At 53.9% G+C, this 17,028-nt stretch overlaps 7 protein-coding genes across 7 annotated transcripts; 3 read left to right on the forward strand and 4 right to left on the reverse strand.

The window, feature by feature from the left end:
* Positions 1 to 242: 242 nt before the first annotated feature.
* Positions 243 to 863, reverse strand: P168DRAFT_1354 (uncharacterized protein). The gene has a single exon (XM_024832715.1). The coding sequence runs from the start codon at positions 725 to 727 to the stop codon at positions 338 to 340; it is 390 nt and encodes a 129-aa protein (XP_024696335.1). The 5' UTR covers positions 728 to 863; the 3' UTR covers positions 243 to 337.
* A 1,301-nt stretch (positions 864 to 2,164) lies between these two features.
* P168DRAFT_313889 (18S rRNA pseudouridine methyltransferase) lies at positions 2,165 to 3,457 on the forward strand (the record flags this gene model as incomplete). Its single annotated transcript, XM_024839713.1, has 3 exons — positions 2,165 to 2,207; positions 2,652 to 2,914; positions 2,981 to 3,457. The coding sequence occupies 3 exons, from the start codon at positions 2,165 to 2,167 to the stop codon at positions 3,455 to 3,457; spliced, it is 783 nt and encodes a 260-aa protein (XP_024696336.1).
* A 68-nt stretch (positions 3,458 to 3,525) lies between these two features.
* On the forward strand, positions 3,526 to 4,102 carry P168DRAFT_1369 (uncharacterized protein). The gene has a single exon (XM_024832721.1). The coding sequence runs from the start codon at positions 3,623 to 3,625 to the stop codon at positions 3,971 to 3,973; it is 351 nt and encodes a 116-aa protein (XP_024696337.1). The 5' UTR covers positions 3,526 to 3,622; the 3' UTR covers positions 3,974 to 4,102.
* Positions 4,103 to 5,897: 1,795 nt separating this feature from the next.
* Positions 5,898 to 8,000, forward strand: P168DRAFT_308019 (VOC family protein; the record flags this gene model as incomplete). The annotated part of the gene is made up of 2 exons (XM_024839159.1): positions 5,898 to 6,149; positions 6,212 to 8,000. Exons 1-2 carry the CDS (start codon positions 5,974 to 5,976, stop codon positions 7,998 to 8,000), a joined length of 1,965 nt encoding a protein of 654 aa, XP_024696338.1. The 5' UTR covers positions 5,898 to 5,973.
* A 904-nt stretch (positions 8,001 to 8,904) lies between these two features.
* On the reverse strand, positions 8,905 to 10,457 carry P168DRAFT_285942 (putative ubiquitin conjugating enzyme (UbcD)). The gene is made up of 6 exons (XM_024836247.1): positions 10,437 to 10,457; positions 10,103 to 10,220; positions 9,876 to 9,921; positions 9,712 to 9,741; positions 9,480 to 9,663; positions 8,905 to 9,416 (listed from the first exon to the last, which is right to left on the reverse strand). The coding sequence occupies exons 2-6, from the start codon at positions 10,144 to 10,146 to the stop codon at positions 9,277 to 9,279; spliced, it is 444 nt and encodes a 147-aa protein (XP_024696339.1). The 5' UTR covers positions 10,147 to 10,220; positions 10,437 to 10,457; the 3' UTR covers positions 8,905 to 9,276.
* A 543-nt stretch (positions 10,458 to 11,000) lies between these two features.
* Positions 11,001 to 12,618, reverse strand: P168DRAFT_261672 (acyl-CoA dehydrogenase). The gene is made up of 4 exons (XM_024834705.1): positions 12,294 to 12,618; positions 11,295 to 12,210; positions 11,121 to 11,230; positions 11,001 to 11,072 (listed from the first exon to the last, which is right to left on the reverse strand). Exons 1-4 carry the CDS (start codon positions 12,493 to 12,495, stop codon positions 11,026 to 11,028), a joined length of 1,275 nt encoding a protein of 424 aa, XP_024696340.1. The 5' UTR covers positions 12,496 to 12,618; the 3' UTR covers positions 11,001 to 11,025.
* Positions 12,619 to 13,103: 485 nt separating this feature from the next.
* P168DRAFT_285946 (uncharacterized protein) lies at positions 13,104 to 16,017 on the reverse strand. The gene is made up of 5 exons (XM_024836248.1): positions 15,881 to 16,017; positions 15,428 to 15,820; positions 14,505 to 15,360; positions 14,156 to 14,432; positions 13,104 to 14,085 (listed from the first exon to the last, which is right to left on the reverse strand). Exons 2-5 carry the CDS (start codon positions 15,709 to 15,711, stop codon positions 13,217 to 13,219), a joined length of 2,286 nt encoding a protein of 761 aa, XP_024696341.1. The 5' UTR covers positions 15,712 to 15,820; positions 15,881 to 16,017; the 3' UTR covers positions 13,104 to 13,216.
* Positions 16,018 to 17,028: the final 1,011 nt, after the last annotated feature.

Below are 17,028 nucleotides of genomic sequence, written 5' to 3' on the forward strand. Positions count from 1 at the left end.
CAACCTCAAGAATGTTGGCGCGTCCCGAATATTTTCCTGCCCAATGTGTGGCCCTGCCACCACGAATCATCTGAAAAGGTAGGAATGGAAATTCAACCAAAATACCACAGAATAGAGAAAAAGACAAAGACAAAGAGAAGAAATTGAAGGAACAGCAATACCAGAGAAGACCACCAATCAATCCCTCATCCAACGTTGAAGCTGATCCTCACTCTTCCGGTGTCCATCACCCATACAATCAGGCAAACCCAATCTCCAACACCATCATCACTGTCCCCGCTGATTACCGGAGTCTGACATCATCTCAAATGGGGTGTCACTTTTTTACTTTTTTTACTTACCTCCCCTGAATCTGCCCCCAGCACCATCTCATGCAAGAACCCTTGAGTGATGGTGACTGGAGGCGCGTTCGCCAAGGCGAGCTGGGCAGTGTCACTGCGCCATGGCCAAAAATTAAGAAAAGAAAAACAAGAAAAGAAAGAAGTGAAAAGAACAAGACAAGGCGATTGCCAGATCCCCCAAGGGTCGTGGTCCGGTCCGTGAAACAACTCAGATACCCCTCTTCAGCTTCTGATTCGTCCCCGACTACGAAGCACACTGCATGGGATGGATCAGATTCGTCCGCAGTCGCGGCCAAGCATCCTGTTTCAGTCTGACCGAAATCCCAGACCAAGTCTGGGGGCGAATGTCCGATCTGAAAGAGGAGCGATACGGGGTACCTGACCATGATCTCCCCTGGGGACCCTTAGGAGACCCCTAGGAGACAAGACCCCCACAATTCCATTGCCCGCCGATATAACGACCCCTGCGGCTGCTGGGCCTGCTCAGCCACGATCAGCAATGTGATGTGCTGACTCTGGGGTTGAGATCCTCCTCCCTGCCAAGTATAAGCCTTCGTGGTACAGGAGGGGTGGCCATTGTGTATCTTCCAGGGTCGTACACCCACGGGGCCCCGTGGCCCCCGTGCTTCGGATTGGTCTGGTCCGCCAGAAGTGTCCCATGTCACTTCACCTGCTTGCCGTTCATGAAGCTTCCAGTCACTCGGCGAAGTTGGCCAAGGCATTGGTCTACATCAACCAAGCCAAACAAGCGACAAGAATCACAGGATGGCTGAGGACGAGAGGACCCTATGCAAATCCCCAGAGGATATGGCATAGCAGATCAATCCCAATTGAAGCACATTGATTGGATTAACAACTACTACCAGAGGATTCGGTCTCTCCCGTTCTCGGACGGTTGATCGGTCGACTTCGCCTCCAGCCGGTGACACACGGAGCGGCTCCATCAGGATACTGGATTCGGTGCGTACATGTGTATCCCATTGTCAGACAACGTCCCTACAGGTCCGGCCTCGTCATTGGCCCCTCGTCGGATTCTTTCCCCAAATCTCACGCGAGACCCGGCTCAGGGCTGACAGGTGCCTCCATGGCTGATACGGCGTCCATCATGCTGACGGGGAAAATCACCGATCAACCAAACCATGAGGCTGATCTATAGGATCTATATTACCATGAACCTAGATATAATGAGAACAATGGTCTGAAGGAGGACAGACAGGCGGCTGACACGAAGAGAATCAAAAGAAGTTCCAAAGAGGGAATCTATATCCTCCTGCTGTTGTTTGTTCGGAGTACAGTAAGACTGGAGTACCTCAGGCACCCACGGGACGGACCCAAACTTTTTTTCTTCGTTTTTTTCTCCCTTCAATTTCCTCATTCTTTCCTCTCGTTTTTCTTCTTCTTTTTCTTCTCCAGTTTTCTTCTTTGGATTTCTGGAAAATCACAAGCCAGAAAAAAAAAGAGAAGCAAACCAGACAAACAGCATCCTTCTCGGCCAATTTCCCTCTTTTTCTTCCCCGTCTTCCTTCCACGTCTTCTCTTGCATCTTCACCCCCCGGTCTCTCCCTTACTCACAACCTCGCGCAAGACTCAGCCAGTAGCCGAGGAGAACCAGGATCAGAACAATCAGGAAGAAACAAGGAAGAGAGAACCGACTGCGCTTACTTCTTTCCTTCTTTTTCTTCTCCGTCCTCTCCTTTCTCGTCCGCTTCCATTCCTCTCCTCGATTCCATCTTTCAATCTCTTCAAACCGCCCCTCTTCGTCCCTATAAATTTTCTTGGTCGTTTCGTCAACACCACGCATTAAACCACGCGAGAATATCATAATGTCGGATCCGGCACAAATAGCAGGCAAGCGCAAGAGAGCCAGTACGTATACCCACCCAATGGGCTTCCAGCCGTCTGTGGTGGTGTTGTATCTATCACATTCCACTTCCTTCTTTTTTTCACCCCACCCCGCTTGCGCCATCTTTCTGCTGGGTGTCAGCACGGGGATGATAGATCTGGGATGATCCATCTGGGTTCTCGTCGGGAATGGGATATAGGATATGACCAGTGAATCTCCAGACGAACGAGTTCATCTTCCCGTGTTGTGGTCCACGTCGGAGACAACCACCTGTGTTACCCGCCTTTCCCCTCCTTAAGCCGCCACAGACTTACCGTCTTCCCCTCCCTCTTCTCCCCTCCTTCTCGTCCCCACCAGCGATCGTCAATCCCTACATCGTCCCTCAGAAACTGTCCCCCATCCCTGCAAACGTGAAACCACTGTGGAATGCAAGTCAGCGATGGACGCTAATCAAACTCGACTCTCAGGGACGCAGTCTTGCCCACCCCCGGAGTTGCCTCAACTCGTCGCGGAGCAGCATGTTCCGATCTCCGCCCATGACAAGGATACCCAGCGTTTGATTGTCGTCCTCTCGCACGCCAGTCTGGAAACTTACCGGGCGTCCTCGGGGGGTCGCAACGGGACGGCACGCGATGAGAAGTATTCTTTACTCAACAGCGACGAGCACATCGGTGTCATGCGCAAGATGAACCGGGATATCAGTGAAGCGCGGCCCGATATCACCCATCAGGTGAGACTCGTCCATGATTCCCTCTGGATTTTTTGAGGCCGGAACTGATCTCGTTCCCGTCTCCAGTGCCTTCTCACCCTGCTCGATTCCCCCGTCAACAAGGCCGGCAAGCTGCAGATCTTCATCCACACGGCCAAAGGCGTCCTGATCGAGGTCAACCCCAGCGTTCGCATTCCGCGAACTTTCAAGCGGTTCGCCGGTCTGATGGTTCAGCTCCTGCACCGTCTCTCCATCCGCTCCACCAACTCGCAGGAGAAGCTTCTCAAGGTTATCAAGAACCCCATCACCGATCATCTGCCCCCCAACTGCCGGAAGGTGACGCTCAGTTACGAGGCGCCCGTCGTCCGGACCCGGGACTACCTCGAGACCCTCAGTTCCAACGAGAGCGTGTGTATCTTCGTCGGTGCCATGGCCAAGGGCCACGACGATTTCGCCGACTCCTTCAAGGACGACACCATCAGTATCAGCAACTACAGTCTGAGCGCAAGCGTTGCCTGCAGCAAATTCTGCCATGCCGCCGAGGAAGTGTGGGACATCATCTGAGCGGGCCTCATCCGTCGCATCGTCCCACGCTCTCCCCCCCGTCCCGTCCACCCCTTCCTCTCCGGACAGGAACGGCTTCGGTTTTCACGATGTCACGAATCTCCTTGCGATGAGTCAGTCCTCTTATTCCAGGTGGTCCGGGCCGGCGGGGACCAGTCCCCTCCGATGGGTGTGGTGAATTATTTAAACCGGTTGTCTCCTATGTGTTTGGTGTCTGTTTCGAGTCTCGTTCTTGCGCATCGTCCGTGCGGCTCCTCAGAGTTGCGGGTCCCCTCGTCTGTGGACCCTTCGTGTGGCGGTAGCGGCAGTCTCCAGGCAACCTCTCCTCTTCCTCTCCCCTCCCCGTTCCCCGGAAAGCAGACAAATGAATCTCCGGGTGAAACTTCGGGCGGGAGGAAGTCCTCGCTGCCGATATCCTCAGCCAGGTTTTTCTCCTCCAATTCAACTGGGTGGTCAGAAAATGGCGGCCCAAAAGGGCCGTATAACCCTGACCTTTTATATATACATGTATGGTAATCCTCCCAGGTCTATGGAGTTTTAGGAAACGGTAGCATATCAATCAGAGATCTATCAGTCTTTGGATGTAGTATCAGCGAGTTGTGGCATTCTTCTGTAGTGACGAGAGAGAGAGAGAGAAGAGAGGACGATAGATGGACGAGTGCCTGAGGCCATGGTGCGTGACTTTTGCTCTTCTTGGCAAATCATTCCACTTCTCAACAACCACCGGCCTTCCTCTTCCATCCCATCATCTATTCATTCGGGATATCTCCGGGTCAAGTAAACAAAGAGGCGATGACTTCCCCGGGTATCCCAACCCGTCCTATCTCCCGCAAGTCAATCTCGATCGGGCGCTTCCGGTGGCAATGAGGGACTTCGACGTGGCACCCTGCCGACCACCTCACTCTCCCGGTGGATTCCGTCGGTGGATCAACTAATGTGATGATCGATCTCGGGGATTTTTCCATGGAAACTTCGGCACCCTGCAAAATGACTCACCGGAGGGGGGGGAATGGATAGATAGGGGTGAAGTGAGGGACCAGGGAGTGGACTACGGAGTACACTACTACGGAGTACTCATGAAAGGGGGAGGCGCCGTGATTTGTCCCACTACAATTCACTCTGGACTATTCCGCCATTTGAGGAATGGGCTTGGGAGATCTCACGATTTCTCATTCGCCTGGCATGGAGGGCGGCTTGACCCCCGACACCATGCTGAAGTGGGTTGCAGTTTGGCGGTCAGGCGAATCGACAGCGCCATCCGGCGACTAACAGCAGCAGAAATGCCCAAAGCAAGAAAATCCAGACATCTCTTCGTCCCTCGTCGGTCAAGAAAACCAGATGGCGCTGGTGGAGCCCCCTAGGGCAGTGGGTTTCCCCCGCCTTGAACCCAGTGGCCCTACCATTGGCCCTAGGGGGTTTGTTGTCCGGCGGTCATTGGCGGTTATATCGGGATTGGGAGACCTGATTCCAGCCCTCTTACGCTTTTACTATTATCGGAGAAAAGCCTCGCAGAGAAGCAAAGCAAGTGGCTCAATAGAGCTTTTCCTCGGACAGGCGACTGCGACACATCCTTCCTTCCATCGATTTTCGGTAGGGGTTAGTCCATCGTCAACTTTATTCCGATGAGGGTCCGCGTTTCTTCGCCTGGTTGTCTCAGAAGTTACTAGTCAGTTCAATGTTCACAGTTGTTCTGCCCTGATCCGCCAGATGGGGACCCACTGCTGCCAATCCGCATCGTCCACCTTGTCATGGGTCCGGTCGCCTCACCCAACTCGACTTCTGACATGATGCTGTTCCTTGGCCCCATGTGCCGTATCCACCGTTTGGTCTTGCATCTTCATACTGAGAGACGCCCCATTTTCAGAGGACGGGGCCACCTACAGGACCCGTCCATCGGACTTCCCCTCTCCTGCCCCCCCCGCCTAGATAGCCGGTTATACAGATGAGGGTTTAGATTGGGAGGTCAGCGTCATGGGGCCTTGCCTTCCCTCGAAGTACTTCACCGTTCTGGAATGGACCTGCAGATTTCAAACATCATTGGTACCTCACCGATACTGGGCACCTATTCGGGGCCGGTACGTGAGCGTATGCATGACGGCCTGCAATGCTTAACCCGTATACTAAAGGCAATTCTGCTAACGTCGGGTCTACCATGATTGGACACAAAATTGGGCATGCTTGGGTCTTTTTTTTTTCTTTCTTCTTGGAGGGGAGATCGTTCCCCTCGTATGCAGCTTCGCTTTGAAATAATTCATGCTATCGCCCCATTTTATCATACTGGTCCTTGGCTTCTTACACCTCTATTCCTTGTGATTCCATCTGTATAAATAATCCACGGCCAGCGCCGTCTTTTCTTCTCAAATCATAATTGCCTCAGGATCTCAGACTTGTCTGTTGTATACTACCCTGGATTTCTTCCTTTTCATCTCTTCTGGTTTATCCCACCTTGTCCTTTGTCTTGACTGCAATCCATTAACTCGCTGAGACCCTTCCAGCGAGTCTCTCGCCCATCCACCATGCCGGTGTCACATTTAACCCTAACTGTCGCCCACCTCCCGACTTCCACATCCTTTTTCCTCTCTTGTTTACAGCCGCTGGGGTACCAGTTCATCGGCCGTCATGACGACTTTATCGGCTTCGGTCAGAAGTCGGGGGAGCCCGCAGACTTCTGGATCACCGAGCAAAAACCGGGGTATGTCATTGCTTTCCGTCCCAGGCTCAGATACACCTGGTTCCACGGCTAATTCATCCCAGAGTTCCAGCCGGTGCAGCTCATGTCGCGTTCCCCGCCCCATCCAAGGATGCGGTGGGCACGTTCTTCATCAATGCTTTGAAATCCGGCGCCAAACTGCACGGGGAGCCCAAAACCCGCGACGCCGACTCGGGGTACTACAGTGCAGCCATCATCGATTTCGACGGCAACAGCATCGAGGCGGTCTACCGGCCCAGCCACTCGTCCGCCCGGTCAGAGATCAGCCAACCGACATTGGCTCTACTGGAGGGCGGCTCCGTGGTATCCAAGGCCAGCAGCCGAGCCAGCACCATGAAGACGGAGAGCATTGCTCCCCGATCCGAGACCAAATCCTACATCTCCAAGGCCAGCACGGCCGTTGATCGGGGCTCACCGTCGGGTGCCTCCCGGGACATGCAGCCGTCCCCAACCTACGTGGTGCACTCGACCACCACGCAAAAGACCGACGAAGGCAAGACAGCCAAGACCATCGTGGGCTCGCTCATCGGCGCGGCAGCCGGCGCGGCCCTCGCATACGCCATAACCTCCAGCACCTCGGACTCCACCGAGACGGCCACCACCACATCCCCGCCGCCGCAATACTCCCCGCGGGAGTTCCTCCCACAGCTCCTCTCAGCCTCGCAGGCACCCTCCCAGGTCTCCGAGCGACAAGGCTACCGGGCCATCGAAGCAGGCCCAGCCCGAAGCACCTACTCCCAGTCCGAAGGCCGCCCATCCCTCGCCCGGAGCGTCAGCTCCAAGAACCCGCGCGCCAGCACCATCTACGAAGGCACGGAGTTCATCCCCCGCAGCAGCGGCGGCAGCATGTACATGGACAACAACGGCCGTCGCGCCTCGGAAGGCGGCAGCGGCGGCGGCAGCGTCTACATGGACCACAACGGCCGCCGAGCCTCAGAAAGCAGCGTCTACAGCAGCGACCGCGAGATCCCCCTGCGCGCAATCGAGTACCCCCCGCCACTAGACGAGTCCTACGAGGAGGGCTACGACGCAAGCACCCTAATCAGCAGCTTCCCGGACCAGTCCCGCGCAATGATGGACCACGGCAACGGCAGCGTGTACTCATCCGCCTCGACCATCAAGCCCTCCAAAGCCAACTCGCACTACTCCGAGCGCCAGCGGTCATCGCCTCCGTCCTCCCACCACGGCAGCTCCGCCTCCTCCTCGCGCCGTTCCTCCCACCACCATTCCACGCACCGCTCCCCATCCAGCCACCGCAGCACCCACAGCCACAGCAACCACCGCAGCCGCTCCTCCGAAGCAGGCAGCCACGCCCCCTCCTCAACCTCCACCCGCAGCGCACGCCACGTCCCCCTCCCAGACACCGGCTCCTCGATCGCCTCCTTCGCAACCTACCGTAGCGGCTCCCACGCCCCATCCTCAAAGGCCCCATCATCAAAGTCCTACATGTCCGCCCGCGACGTGCCCCTCCCAGAAAGCATGGCCGACCTCGACCTCTACGACAACGACACAGCCGTCACGCCCGACGACTCAATCAGCCAAGTCGACGAAGGCGGCCGTCGCCCTTCCTACTCCCACCGCTCGCACACTTCCCGCTCCGGCGGAGGAGGAGGTGGTGGTGGTGGATCGCGCGTGTCGAAGCATTCATCTCGATTCGACGAGCCCGTCCGTCCAGCCGACAGCGTCAGCCAGATCTCGGTTAATCCCAGCCATGTGTCTAAGGCGTCGTCGCAGCGGACGATGAAGGCTGGTGGCGGGGGGAACTCGAAGGCTGGGTCGAGGTTTGGGGGGACTACGACTGGGGGGAGTCGGAGGGGGAGTCAGGTTGTTTGATTCATCTTTTTCTTCTTCTTCTTCTTCTTCTTCTTCTTCTTCCCTTTTGATTTGATTGGATTTGATTTCTTCTTTTCTTGTCTATTCTTTTACTCTTTCTTTTTCTTTCCTGTTCACATGACTTGACTTGATGGTTTCTTTTCTATACTGTTTACTGTTTGTCTATTATTCATCGTTCATGCTGGTTGATTGTTGATTGTTGATTGTTGATTGTTGATTGTTGATTGTTGATTGTTGATTCTTGATTCTTGATTGATTGATTGATTGATTGATTGCATTGCATTATTCATGAGTTTGGCATATACATACAACATACGGATACAACATACATCATACATGATTATCATAGAACATTTATGAGACGTGGAAGAAGGAAGAAGAGAGAGAGAGGGAGCATACTGTTGGCGTTTGGTTTGGATTATGGATTCATTACATGTTTATTATTATTATTATTTTATTATTTCATGTTTTTATTTTACTGATTTGGTTATTTATTGATTGAATGATTTACTTGACTATACTATCAAAAGATTGTCCTTTGCTTTACTTACTTTACTATGCTGATAGGTAAGGTTGTGTTGGTATTATTATCATTGGACTTGGAAGTTATTCGAATGGACTGGTTTCACTATCTCCATATACCCATATATCCTTGATACGGTTGGTGTACTCATCAACTACTCATTCTACAATTCTACAATGAAGAAGACTGCAATAATGTGACGGACGAGTCGTGATTACTCCTATCTGATAGATACACTCCACCAATCTCGTCCACTCCTCCACCACCATCTCCCTCCTCATCAGGCCAAGCTCCATGACCATCCCATCCCACCTCCTCACCCTCGTCTCCCATCCGGCCTATCCGACCGCCTCACTACCCGAAGGTAGGAGGAAAACGACAGGCGCAGAGGTCAAACGAAAACGAAAACACAAAGAATCCGACTCCATTTCAGTTTAAGATAATGCCATGAATGCATGATAAGAAGGTGGTCATAATGATCGTTGGAGATGACAGTTTTTTTCCCGTCAGAAGGAAAAAAAGGCTGCAAAGAAAAAAATGTAATAAGAAAGGAAAAAGAAAAGAGAATAGGGAAAAAAAAGGACACCCAAGGATCGCCAGAGCCAGACACACAAAAGGATTCACCGAGAACAAGGCCAGGATCTACGATCACGGGATGCCGAGCTTCGGATCCGATCTAACGCACGGGAAGAAGACACAGAAGCAGCTGGGACGATTTGAAGGGGTCGTCCCACGGGAACTGCCGGTGGACGATCAAATGGCGTACTTGCGCGTCCACTCACGAGCGGTGGCTTCGTACCGGGGACGGTCGGTCTTGTAGACGTGAGCGATCTCGGGCACCAACGGATCATCCGGGTTGGGGTCTGTGAGCATCGAGCAGATGGACAGCAGCACTAGAGAGAATTAGTTTCGATCACGGTCGGGCACTGGGGAAGAGCGGAGGAGAGCCGGCGCACCTTTGGAGATGGTGAGAGCGGGGCTCCACTGGTCTCGGAGAATATCTAGACAGATGCTGCCGTTGGAGTTGATGTTGGGGTGGTAGATGCGCGTGGTGAAGTTGACCTTGGGGGGCTTGAACGGATAGTCGGTGGGGAAGTGGATCGAGAGGAAGAAGACACCGCCGGAGTATGGGGAGTCACCCTGGATTGTTAGTGTCATATCGAGGTAGAGATTCAAGAGGATACTCACAGGACCCATGATCGTTGCTTGCCAGTGGAACTGTTCAAGGTCAGTAATTTGTTGCGTTAATAGGCGAGTGTATCGATTTGAGGGTAGACAGGCGGGGTCGTCGGATCGCATGGAACCCCGCCACCGTGGGCAAAAGGGGAGCACTATGGCGGTGAAAATCATACCAGGTCATCTCCAGAAGGGCCAGCCGAGCAAGACGAGGGGGGATCACTATGAGATATCAGTATCTATTGATTGTCATAATGGGTGTATTCTGAGGGTGTTGGAGGGGCAACCGAGACCGCCCCGCGGCGGCACAAGGCTTGACTGAAGAGGTGGGGTGTAGATCGTTCAGTCCACCATTTTTCTTCTTCTTTTTTTTTCTTCTTCTAATAAAAAAGATCATACATACCGGCCGAGGTCAGTGAGTTCCTTGTTAATTCTCTTAAGAGCCATCTTGAAGGTGTTGTGTGTGGTTGAAGGCGGAAGCGTAGGAAGAGAGGAAGAGAAAGACGAAAAAAGATAGGAACCTGCGACGAGAACGAAAGAAAGAGAGACGAATCAGTCAGCAAGATCAGAGCGTGGAATGTGAAATGTGGATATGGGGGGAGGCGATATTTATAAGATATTGGGTAAGAGGGGAGGGAGGAGGGGGCTGGGTTTGGTTCAGGATAACCCTATTGCCACTGAAGATACCTAGTGGGGGGATAGAGTATACGGGAGAGGGAAGGAAAGAAAAGACTTACTGCTGGTGACCTGGAGAGAGAGGTTGGAGAGAAGGAAACAGGAGGTTTGAAGTCAACAGGAGAGAAGAGAAGAGGAAGAGGGGAGAAGAAAGAAAGAGAGAGAGAGAGAGAGAGAGAGAGAGAGAGAGAGAGCGGGGGCAATTGGGCTGACAGTCGAACAGATTTCTCGCCCGTCACTCTTTCATGACCGTACCCACTTGCCACTATACCTATATAGTAGGCGTTTTACATATGTATAGAGATATATATATGTCAATATTTATTATATATATTACAGAGTATATACAAGTGTAAATCTAATATAGAATATAAAATTAGATATAGAATAACGTCGAATATTGCACATTGACTGCCCCTCGATGACGGTGTCTCCTGACCATACCTGACCATATCGTATGGTACCGTTCCTGTCTTACCCTGTGGCGCAGCAGTCACGTGTTTATGCCTCAGGAATCACTTATACCACTATAGAACAGATACATCCCTATAGTTAGATATAGTTCAATTAATATAGAGTGGAAATACCGAACTACAGACGAGTGAACAAGAAATCTATCATCAATTCATACTCTATACAAGCCTAACTATCTCAAACAAACGCCTGCACCCCCGTAATGGCGCGCCCCAGAATCAAGGCTACTCCGTCAGTACAACTCTTCTATGGAAAGGAAGGAGAAAACTCACCATGGATATCACTCTGTCCCTCATAAGTCTGCACCACAAACAGATTCGCCACGTGGCGTCCAATGTGGTACTCGTCGCTCGTCGCATTGCCGCCGAACACTTCTTGTAAACTGTATCCAGTCAGTACCTCATAGTAACATCAAGAGAAGGAAAGAAAGAAAGAGGGAGAAATACATCCGCGAATTCGCCAACGCCCGATCACAGTTCTGTCTCTTCACCAGCGAGATCATCTCCGGCGTCGCCTTGCCCGCGTCCTTCAGCCGAGCCACCTGCGTAGCCGCCAGCGTGCCGTACGTGGCGTCCGTCGCCGCATCGGCCAGCTTCTTCTGGATAAGCTGGTACTTGGCCAGCGGGTTGCCCTTGAACTGCTTGCGCTCGAGCGCGTAGGTGCGCGCGCGGCTCAGACAGTCCTCCAGGGCGCCCATGGCCCCAAAGGCGATGCCCAGGCGGGCACTGTTCAGACAGGTGAACGGGCCCGTCAGGCCCTGCACCTCGGGGAACATGTTCTCGGCCGGCACGGGGCAGTCGTCCAGCTGGATCATGCCCGTGATGGAGGCGCGCAGGGCCGTCTTGTTCTTGATAGCTGGCGTCTCCAGCGTACCGGCGGGACACTGGTCGCGCTCGACCGCAAACCCGTGGATCTTGCCCGTGCTCTCCAGCTTCGCCCACACGACCAGCACGTCCGCGATCGGCGAGTTGGTGATCCACGTCTTGGCCCCCGACAGCAGGTACGTGCCCTTCTTGGTCGGGTGCTCGCGGGCAACCGTCTCCATCGCGCCCGGGTCGGACCCGTGGTTGGGCTCCGTGAGGCCGAAGCAGCCGGCCAGCTTGCCCTTGGCGAGCCCGGGGAGCAGGCGCTCCTTCAGCTCTTCTGTGCCGAACTCGTGGATGGCTGTCATCGCCAGCGAGCTCTGCACGGACATTCCCGAGCGGTATCCGGAGTCCACGCGCTCGACTTCCTTGGTGATCAGACCCGATGCGACCGTGCTCACGCCGGCGCAGCCGTAGCCTTCGATTGTGGCGCCGAGGAGGCCGAGCTCGCCCATTTCTTCGAGGATGCGACGGTCGTAGTTTTCATGTCGGTAGGCGTCTATATAATTAATTTTATTAATTCTCCATAACCAGCATGGTGGGGTGGGGGATTAAGAAAAGAATGAATGAAGGAGAACCCACCCAAAACCCTCGGCTGCAACTGCTCCTGACAATACTGACGAGCCGTCTCCTGAATAGCCAGCTCCTCCTCAGTATACAACTCCGACGCCGCCAACGGATCCTCCCAGTTGAAGGTGGCATAACCGCGCACGGTGCGGAGGGACCGCGGGCGTCCCGCCTTGGAGAGGTGGCGCGAAGCCGTGCGAAGAACAGAGGTATTCATGGTGCAAATATATATATAAGAACAATATTATACAGGAAGACAGGAAGAAATCAGAAAGATTGCGGGGAAGACCGACTTAAATAAAGGCGCGCAAGGAGTAAGTCGAGTGGAAGTAAGAATAGGTGGACGAGACAAGACCTCGGCAATCGGCGGGCCGCCTTCAAACAGAACCAGATACTCCAATCACGTCGGGCGTCCGATTCCAGCGATCGTAGCCGTCCAGGCCGAAGGGTTAAGAAATGGAGCCGAATTCCGCGGAAATCAACTACTAGAGGCAGTACCAGGTACTACGTAGGCGCCAAGTAACTACGTAGTTAAGTACTCCGTACTAGGGAAAGATTGATTAATGCAGGTCGGCGGAGGCGCGTCGGTTCGGTGGTTGTGTCCAATCACGGGGTTTGCCTTAGCTTCGATTGGTATCCAGTATATCATTCCCCCTACTTATTACTAGGTATATTTAGATAGGATTAATATTCTGTTCAATTATTAATAGATGCTTCATTATGAATATTAATATTCAAGGATTTGGAAGTGGTGTATACATGTCATTCTCAGAACAAAAAAGTATCAACAAAGAGTAAAACAAACCCAAACTGACAGCCATTACCAAAAAAAAAAAATGTATATACAATCCTGAGCCACCTATTAAGACAACATCATATACTATATTTTCACCATACACCCAGTACACATCTAACCAGCAGATCAGTCATACAGAAAGTCATGCCGGCATCTGAGACTGCAAAAAGTCAAACACCCCCGTAGGGAAATACTCCTCGTCGAACCCCCACAAATCCGCCATCATAGGGTCGATCGACCCCTCCGACAGACCAGGCTGCGGTTTAGCCGCCGCCTCCGCCGGCGGCGGTTCCAAGCCGTGACCGCGCTCCGCCGACAGCGGCGCCACCCCCAGCAGCGGCGGCGGCGGGTGGAGAATAGTGTCTCCCGCTCCTAGAGGCTGGGAGCCCGGGATGATGACTGGCTTGAACAGCGGGGCCGGGTCGTGTGAGTGTGGCCGCCCCGCCCCTAGGAAAGAGGAGGCGGAGGAGGAGGAGGATAATGACGGCGGGCTGCCGGCGGTCCGCTTCTCCCACTCTTCCAGGCCAGTGAGCATCTTGCGCAGGCCGCGCGCGATGTAGTGGCTCAGGTGACGCTCGCTGGCGCGCTTGCTGCACGATACCATTAGGTCGATGATCTGGCCGACTAGCTTGCGCACCGAGGCGTTGTCGATGGCGAGGCTAGCGGCCGCGATCGAGTTCGGTGGCCCGGACGCCCCGCGGCGGCCACAGGAGCAGCACTTGGCGGCGATCTTTAACAGGAAGACCGCCGCGAAGGTGATCATGCTGTGGAGGTATAGTGGCACGCCTACCAGCGCTGCTTGGATGTCTGGCTCGTCCAGCACGACTCGGAGTGTGCCGATCGCTGAGGCGATCGCTAGGTTGGCGCGTTCGCGCCGCGCCTCGGACATGAGCCGGGTCGAATTCGAGGAGTGGTAGGTTCGGAGCGCTACCGAGTTGAGCTGCAGCCGCGAGAAGTTGTAGTGTAGGTCAACGGCCCGATATGGGTACGCTCCGACATACCGGCTGCCCACTGTTGAGGTCAGCATCGGAAAAAATAAAAAATAAAAGAAAAAAATAACATCAAGTGAAATAGGACCTACCTAATCGGGGAAGCCACGCCGCCTGCCACTCCGCAAGGTTGGTGTCGAATTGGTCGATGGTGGGAAAGTCACTCTCGGGGACTTCGAAGTCGACATCGGGCCCGAAGGCGTGGTAGATCCGGGTCAGGATGATGAACAGGTCGACCTGGCTGTGCAACCGCAGATCGGACTGCGGCGCGGTCGGGGAGAGGGTGAAGGTGTGATGGTTGATGATACTCTGGTCTTCGTGGATGATGGGCGGTCGTCCGTACGCGATCGAGAAATGGTGTTCGAGGGTCTGCGACGTTAGATGGATCCTGACGGGGGGAGAAAGTAAAGAATAGAGAAGAAAAGAGAGAAAGAAACTCACGTAAAGAAGATACCACAGTCGGGCCTGCTCCACATGTTCAGGCAAACCCAAGGTGGCCTTCCGATACGACAGATGCAGGCCACGCTCGGTCGCAATGCGGACGGCATATCCCGACAACTTCCAGCTGACGTCGGCCAGCCAGAAAGCCCCGATGCAGAGCGCGCGCAGATCATCCAAGGTGTGGTGACGGTCCAACATCGACTCCGACGCCAACTTGGCAAACTCGGTGTAGCAGATGTCGAACGTCCGTTCCTTGTGGGGCCTATGCAGGGCCGTCACGGCCAGGATGGCGGCGGACAGCATCGACGAGGAATTCCGCGCCGACGTGAGGTCCTTGTGCACCAGTGCGATCCCATCCCACAGGTATCGGTTCAGCACCTGGTCAAAGTAATCGAACAATTCCTCCGCCTCGTCGACACCGACCACCCCCTTGGATATGAAGTCCGTGACGAGCGCCCCGTTCAGGGCATGCTGTCGTTCGGGGGTGCCCGCGTGGATGTCACTCAGCTGCGTCACTTCGTACAGACTCCCCATGGGCGCCGTGACCAACGACGACGTCCCGTTCTCCTCGCGGTCGAGTGCATATTGCGACGGCTGCGAGAAGGTCTGCGGAGCGGCGGTCGTCGGCGGGGCGGTCACGGAGGGGACACTCGCCTCGGCAGAGTCCATCCTCTGGCTACCGTTCGTCATGCTCGTGGGATCTTCCACGGACACGGTCGAGTCCTGTCGGTCTCTTCTCTTCCGGGGCGGGGTCTGGCCATCCGCGGGGCTTCCCCGCGCTTGGTATGAGGCCAGATCCGGGAGGCCAGCCTTCCGGAGAAGATCGGACATGGCGCGCTCCATGATCGTTTTCCACCTGGGGGGTCACACGACCGAGTATCAGCAATGGCACGGCGGAGGAGGAGGTGGTGGATCATCATTACTCTGTCTCGTCGTCCAGCAACGTCTGGAGATTCTTATTGACAACGCACTTCAAGTCCATCCGACAGCATCGGTGGCACGCGGCATCGCCCTCGTTCATGTCACATCGCACCTTGTGTCTCTTACACTCGGTGCAGGCGCGTATGCGCCGGGAGATCTTGGGGAAGTGCGTGGGGCCTTGCCGGACACCCAGTTCGGGGACCCTCGGGAGGGGGAGAGGGCCCTGCGGGGACGACACGGACGAGGCATCTTCCCCGGCTTCGAAAAGGGTACGACTTCTTTTCATGGCGGAAACCCATCCATCTCCACGAGGTCGAGAAGGGGAATAGAGACTATGATGTAGAAGGTGGAGGAGGGGAAAACGTGGATGATTACATGGGCGGGGAGGAATCGTTCTAGTCGGACGTTATCAGCGGTACTAGTATGGGTTTCGTATTAGTTAGTGTCATGCTTACCTCGTACGGTGATGACGATGCATATTTTCCAAAACACAACAGTGATGATCATGATGGCGATACGGCTGCGATTGAAGTTGTCATTACATCTCTACCGTGGAGTTCAGGTCAATTATATAGACCTCAGGGACACTGTGTCTTCAATCCGGAATTTCTTTGACGTTGATTTCTAATTCTGGAGCAGGCTGGACCTGGCCCTGCCTGGGCGTCGTCACATGGCTGGCGTGATCCCAATCAAACCGATCCACGGTCGAGCTGAAGTCTATTAGATGAAGTGTGTAACATTGTGAATCATGAATCAAAGGTACCCCTGGACGCTAGAGGACACCTTGAGTCATTGCGACAGGAAGTTGTAAGTTGTAACTATACCGGATGTTCAGATGTGGAGATCCGGGGTCATCACGTGCTGATAGGGTTATCGCTGACTAGGCACAACAACCGCATATTTAACTAAGAGCAAAACAACTGCTTCTCCTACTGTCTGTCCTTCTTCTCTCCCTATCGTGTTGGCCAATATTGATGTTACCATAGAGGCGATCTCTCAAAGTACGAATCCTGTAGATCAATGTCTATGAAGAGAATGCGACAGCAGCAACCGTTATGGTCGACCCATCCATCATCCCTGTTCGTAGTCTAGATCAACAACCGAGCCGACGCATCCCCCGAGGATAGACGCAAAGCGTGATCGTGGCGTCGCAACGGTCTATGGTTCTTGTGAAACATCCAGGATAGACGGTGAGTCATGTCTGGTTGGGGTTGGACAACCAGGTAGCAGCGATTTGGGCGACTGTGGTGGAAGACTCTGTCCGGCGCATGGCTCTCTGGTTTGGACAGGACGAAACTAGTGAGTAGGTGCCAGATACCGGTTCATCGTCGGCCAATGGAATGAAACCCGGTGATTATGGCGTCGCGTCGTAAACAAAGAGAGTTTCTCTTTACTTGTTCAATAGAAGCATCCGTCTTTCATGTATTTTTGGGTCCGAAGAGACCATCCGAGAAAGTTGGAGGGAGAGATCATCGCCGCCGGTTGAGATATATAAAAAGTCTAGATGTGGCTACCGGGAGCCCCTGTCAAGTAACATCGTTCAAGGACCACCACCTCTCTCATCCCGTTCCATTCAATAGTCGAAAGTCAATTAAGAGGTGTA

This window comes from Aspergillus campestris (assembly GCF_002847485.1).
Source record: "Aspergillus campestris IBT 28561 chromosome Unknown P168scaffold_1, whole genome shotgun sequence".
NCBI lineage: Eukaryota > Fungi > Ascomycota > Eurotiomycetes > Eurotiales > Aspergillaceae > Aspergillus > Aspergillus campestris.

Excerpts from the sequence above, each read along its gene's own strand:
- P168DRAFT_1354 (XM_024832715.1), bottom strand. The coding sequence starts at position 727 with ATGGTCAGGTACCCCGTATCGCTCCTCTTTCAGATCGGACATTCGCCC.
- P168DRAFT_1369 (XM_024832721.1), top strand. The coding sequence starts at position 3,623 with ATGGGTGTGGTGAATTATTTAAACCGGTTGTCTCCTATGTGTTTGGTG.
- P168DRAFT_285942 (XM_024836247.1), bottom strand. The coding sequence starts at position 10,146 with ATGGCTCTTAAGAGAATTAACAAGGAACTCACTGACCTCGGCCG. Across the intron at positions 9,922-10,102 it reads GAACTCACTGACCTCGGCCG|TGATCCCCCCTCGTCTTGCT; the intron begins GTATGTATGATC and ends GATATCTCATAG. Across the intron at positions 9,417-9,479 it reads CGCTCTCACCATCTCCAAAG|TGCTGCTGTCCATCTGCTCG; the intron begins GTGCGCCGGCTC and ends AATTCTCTCTAG.
- P168DRAFT_261672 (XM_024834705.1), bottom strand. The coding sequence starts at position 12,495 with ATGAATACCTCTGTTCTTCGCACGGCTTCGCGCCACCTCTCCAAGGCG. Across the intron at positions 11,231-11,294 it reads GCGTTGGCGAATTCGCGGAT|TTTACAAGAAGTGTTCGGCG; the intron begins GTATTTCTCCCT and ends GACTGGATACAG. Across the intron at positions 11,073-11,120 it reads GGGACAGAGTGATATCCATG|CCTTGATTCTGGGGCGCGCC; the intron begins GTGAGTTTTCTC and ends CTGACGGAGTAG.
- P168DRAFT_285946 (XM_024836248.1), bottom strand. The coding sequence starts at position 15,711 with ATGAAAAGAAGTCGTACCCTTTTCGAAGCCGGGGAAGATGCCTCGTCC. Across the intron at positions 15,361-15,427 it reads TTGCTGGACGACGAGACAGA|GTGGAAAACGATCATGGAGC; the intron begins GTAATGATGATC and ends GTGACCCCCCAG. Across the intron at positions 14,086-14,155 it reads GGCGTGGCTTCCCCGATTAG|TGGGCAGCCGGTATGTCGGA; the intron begins GTAGGTCCTATT and ends TGACCTCAACAG.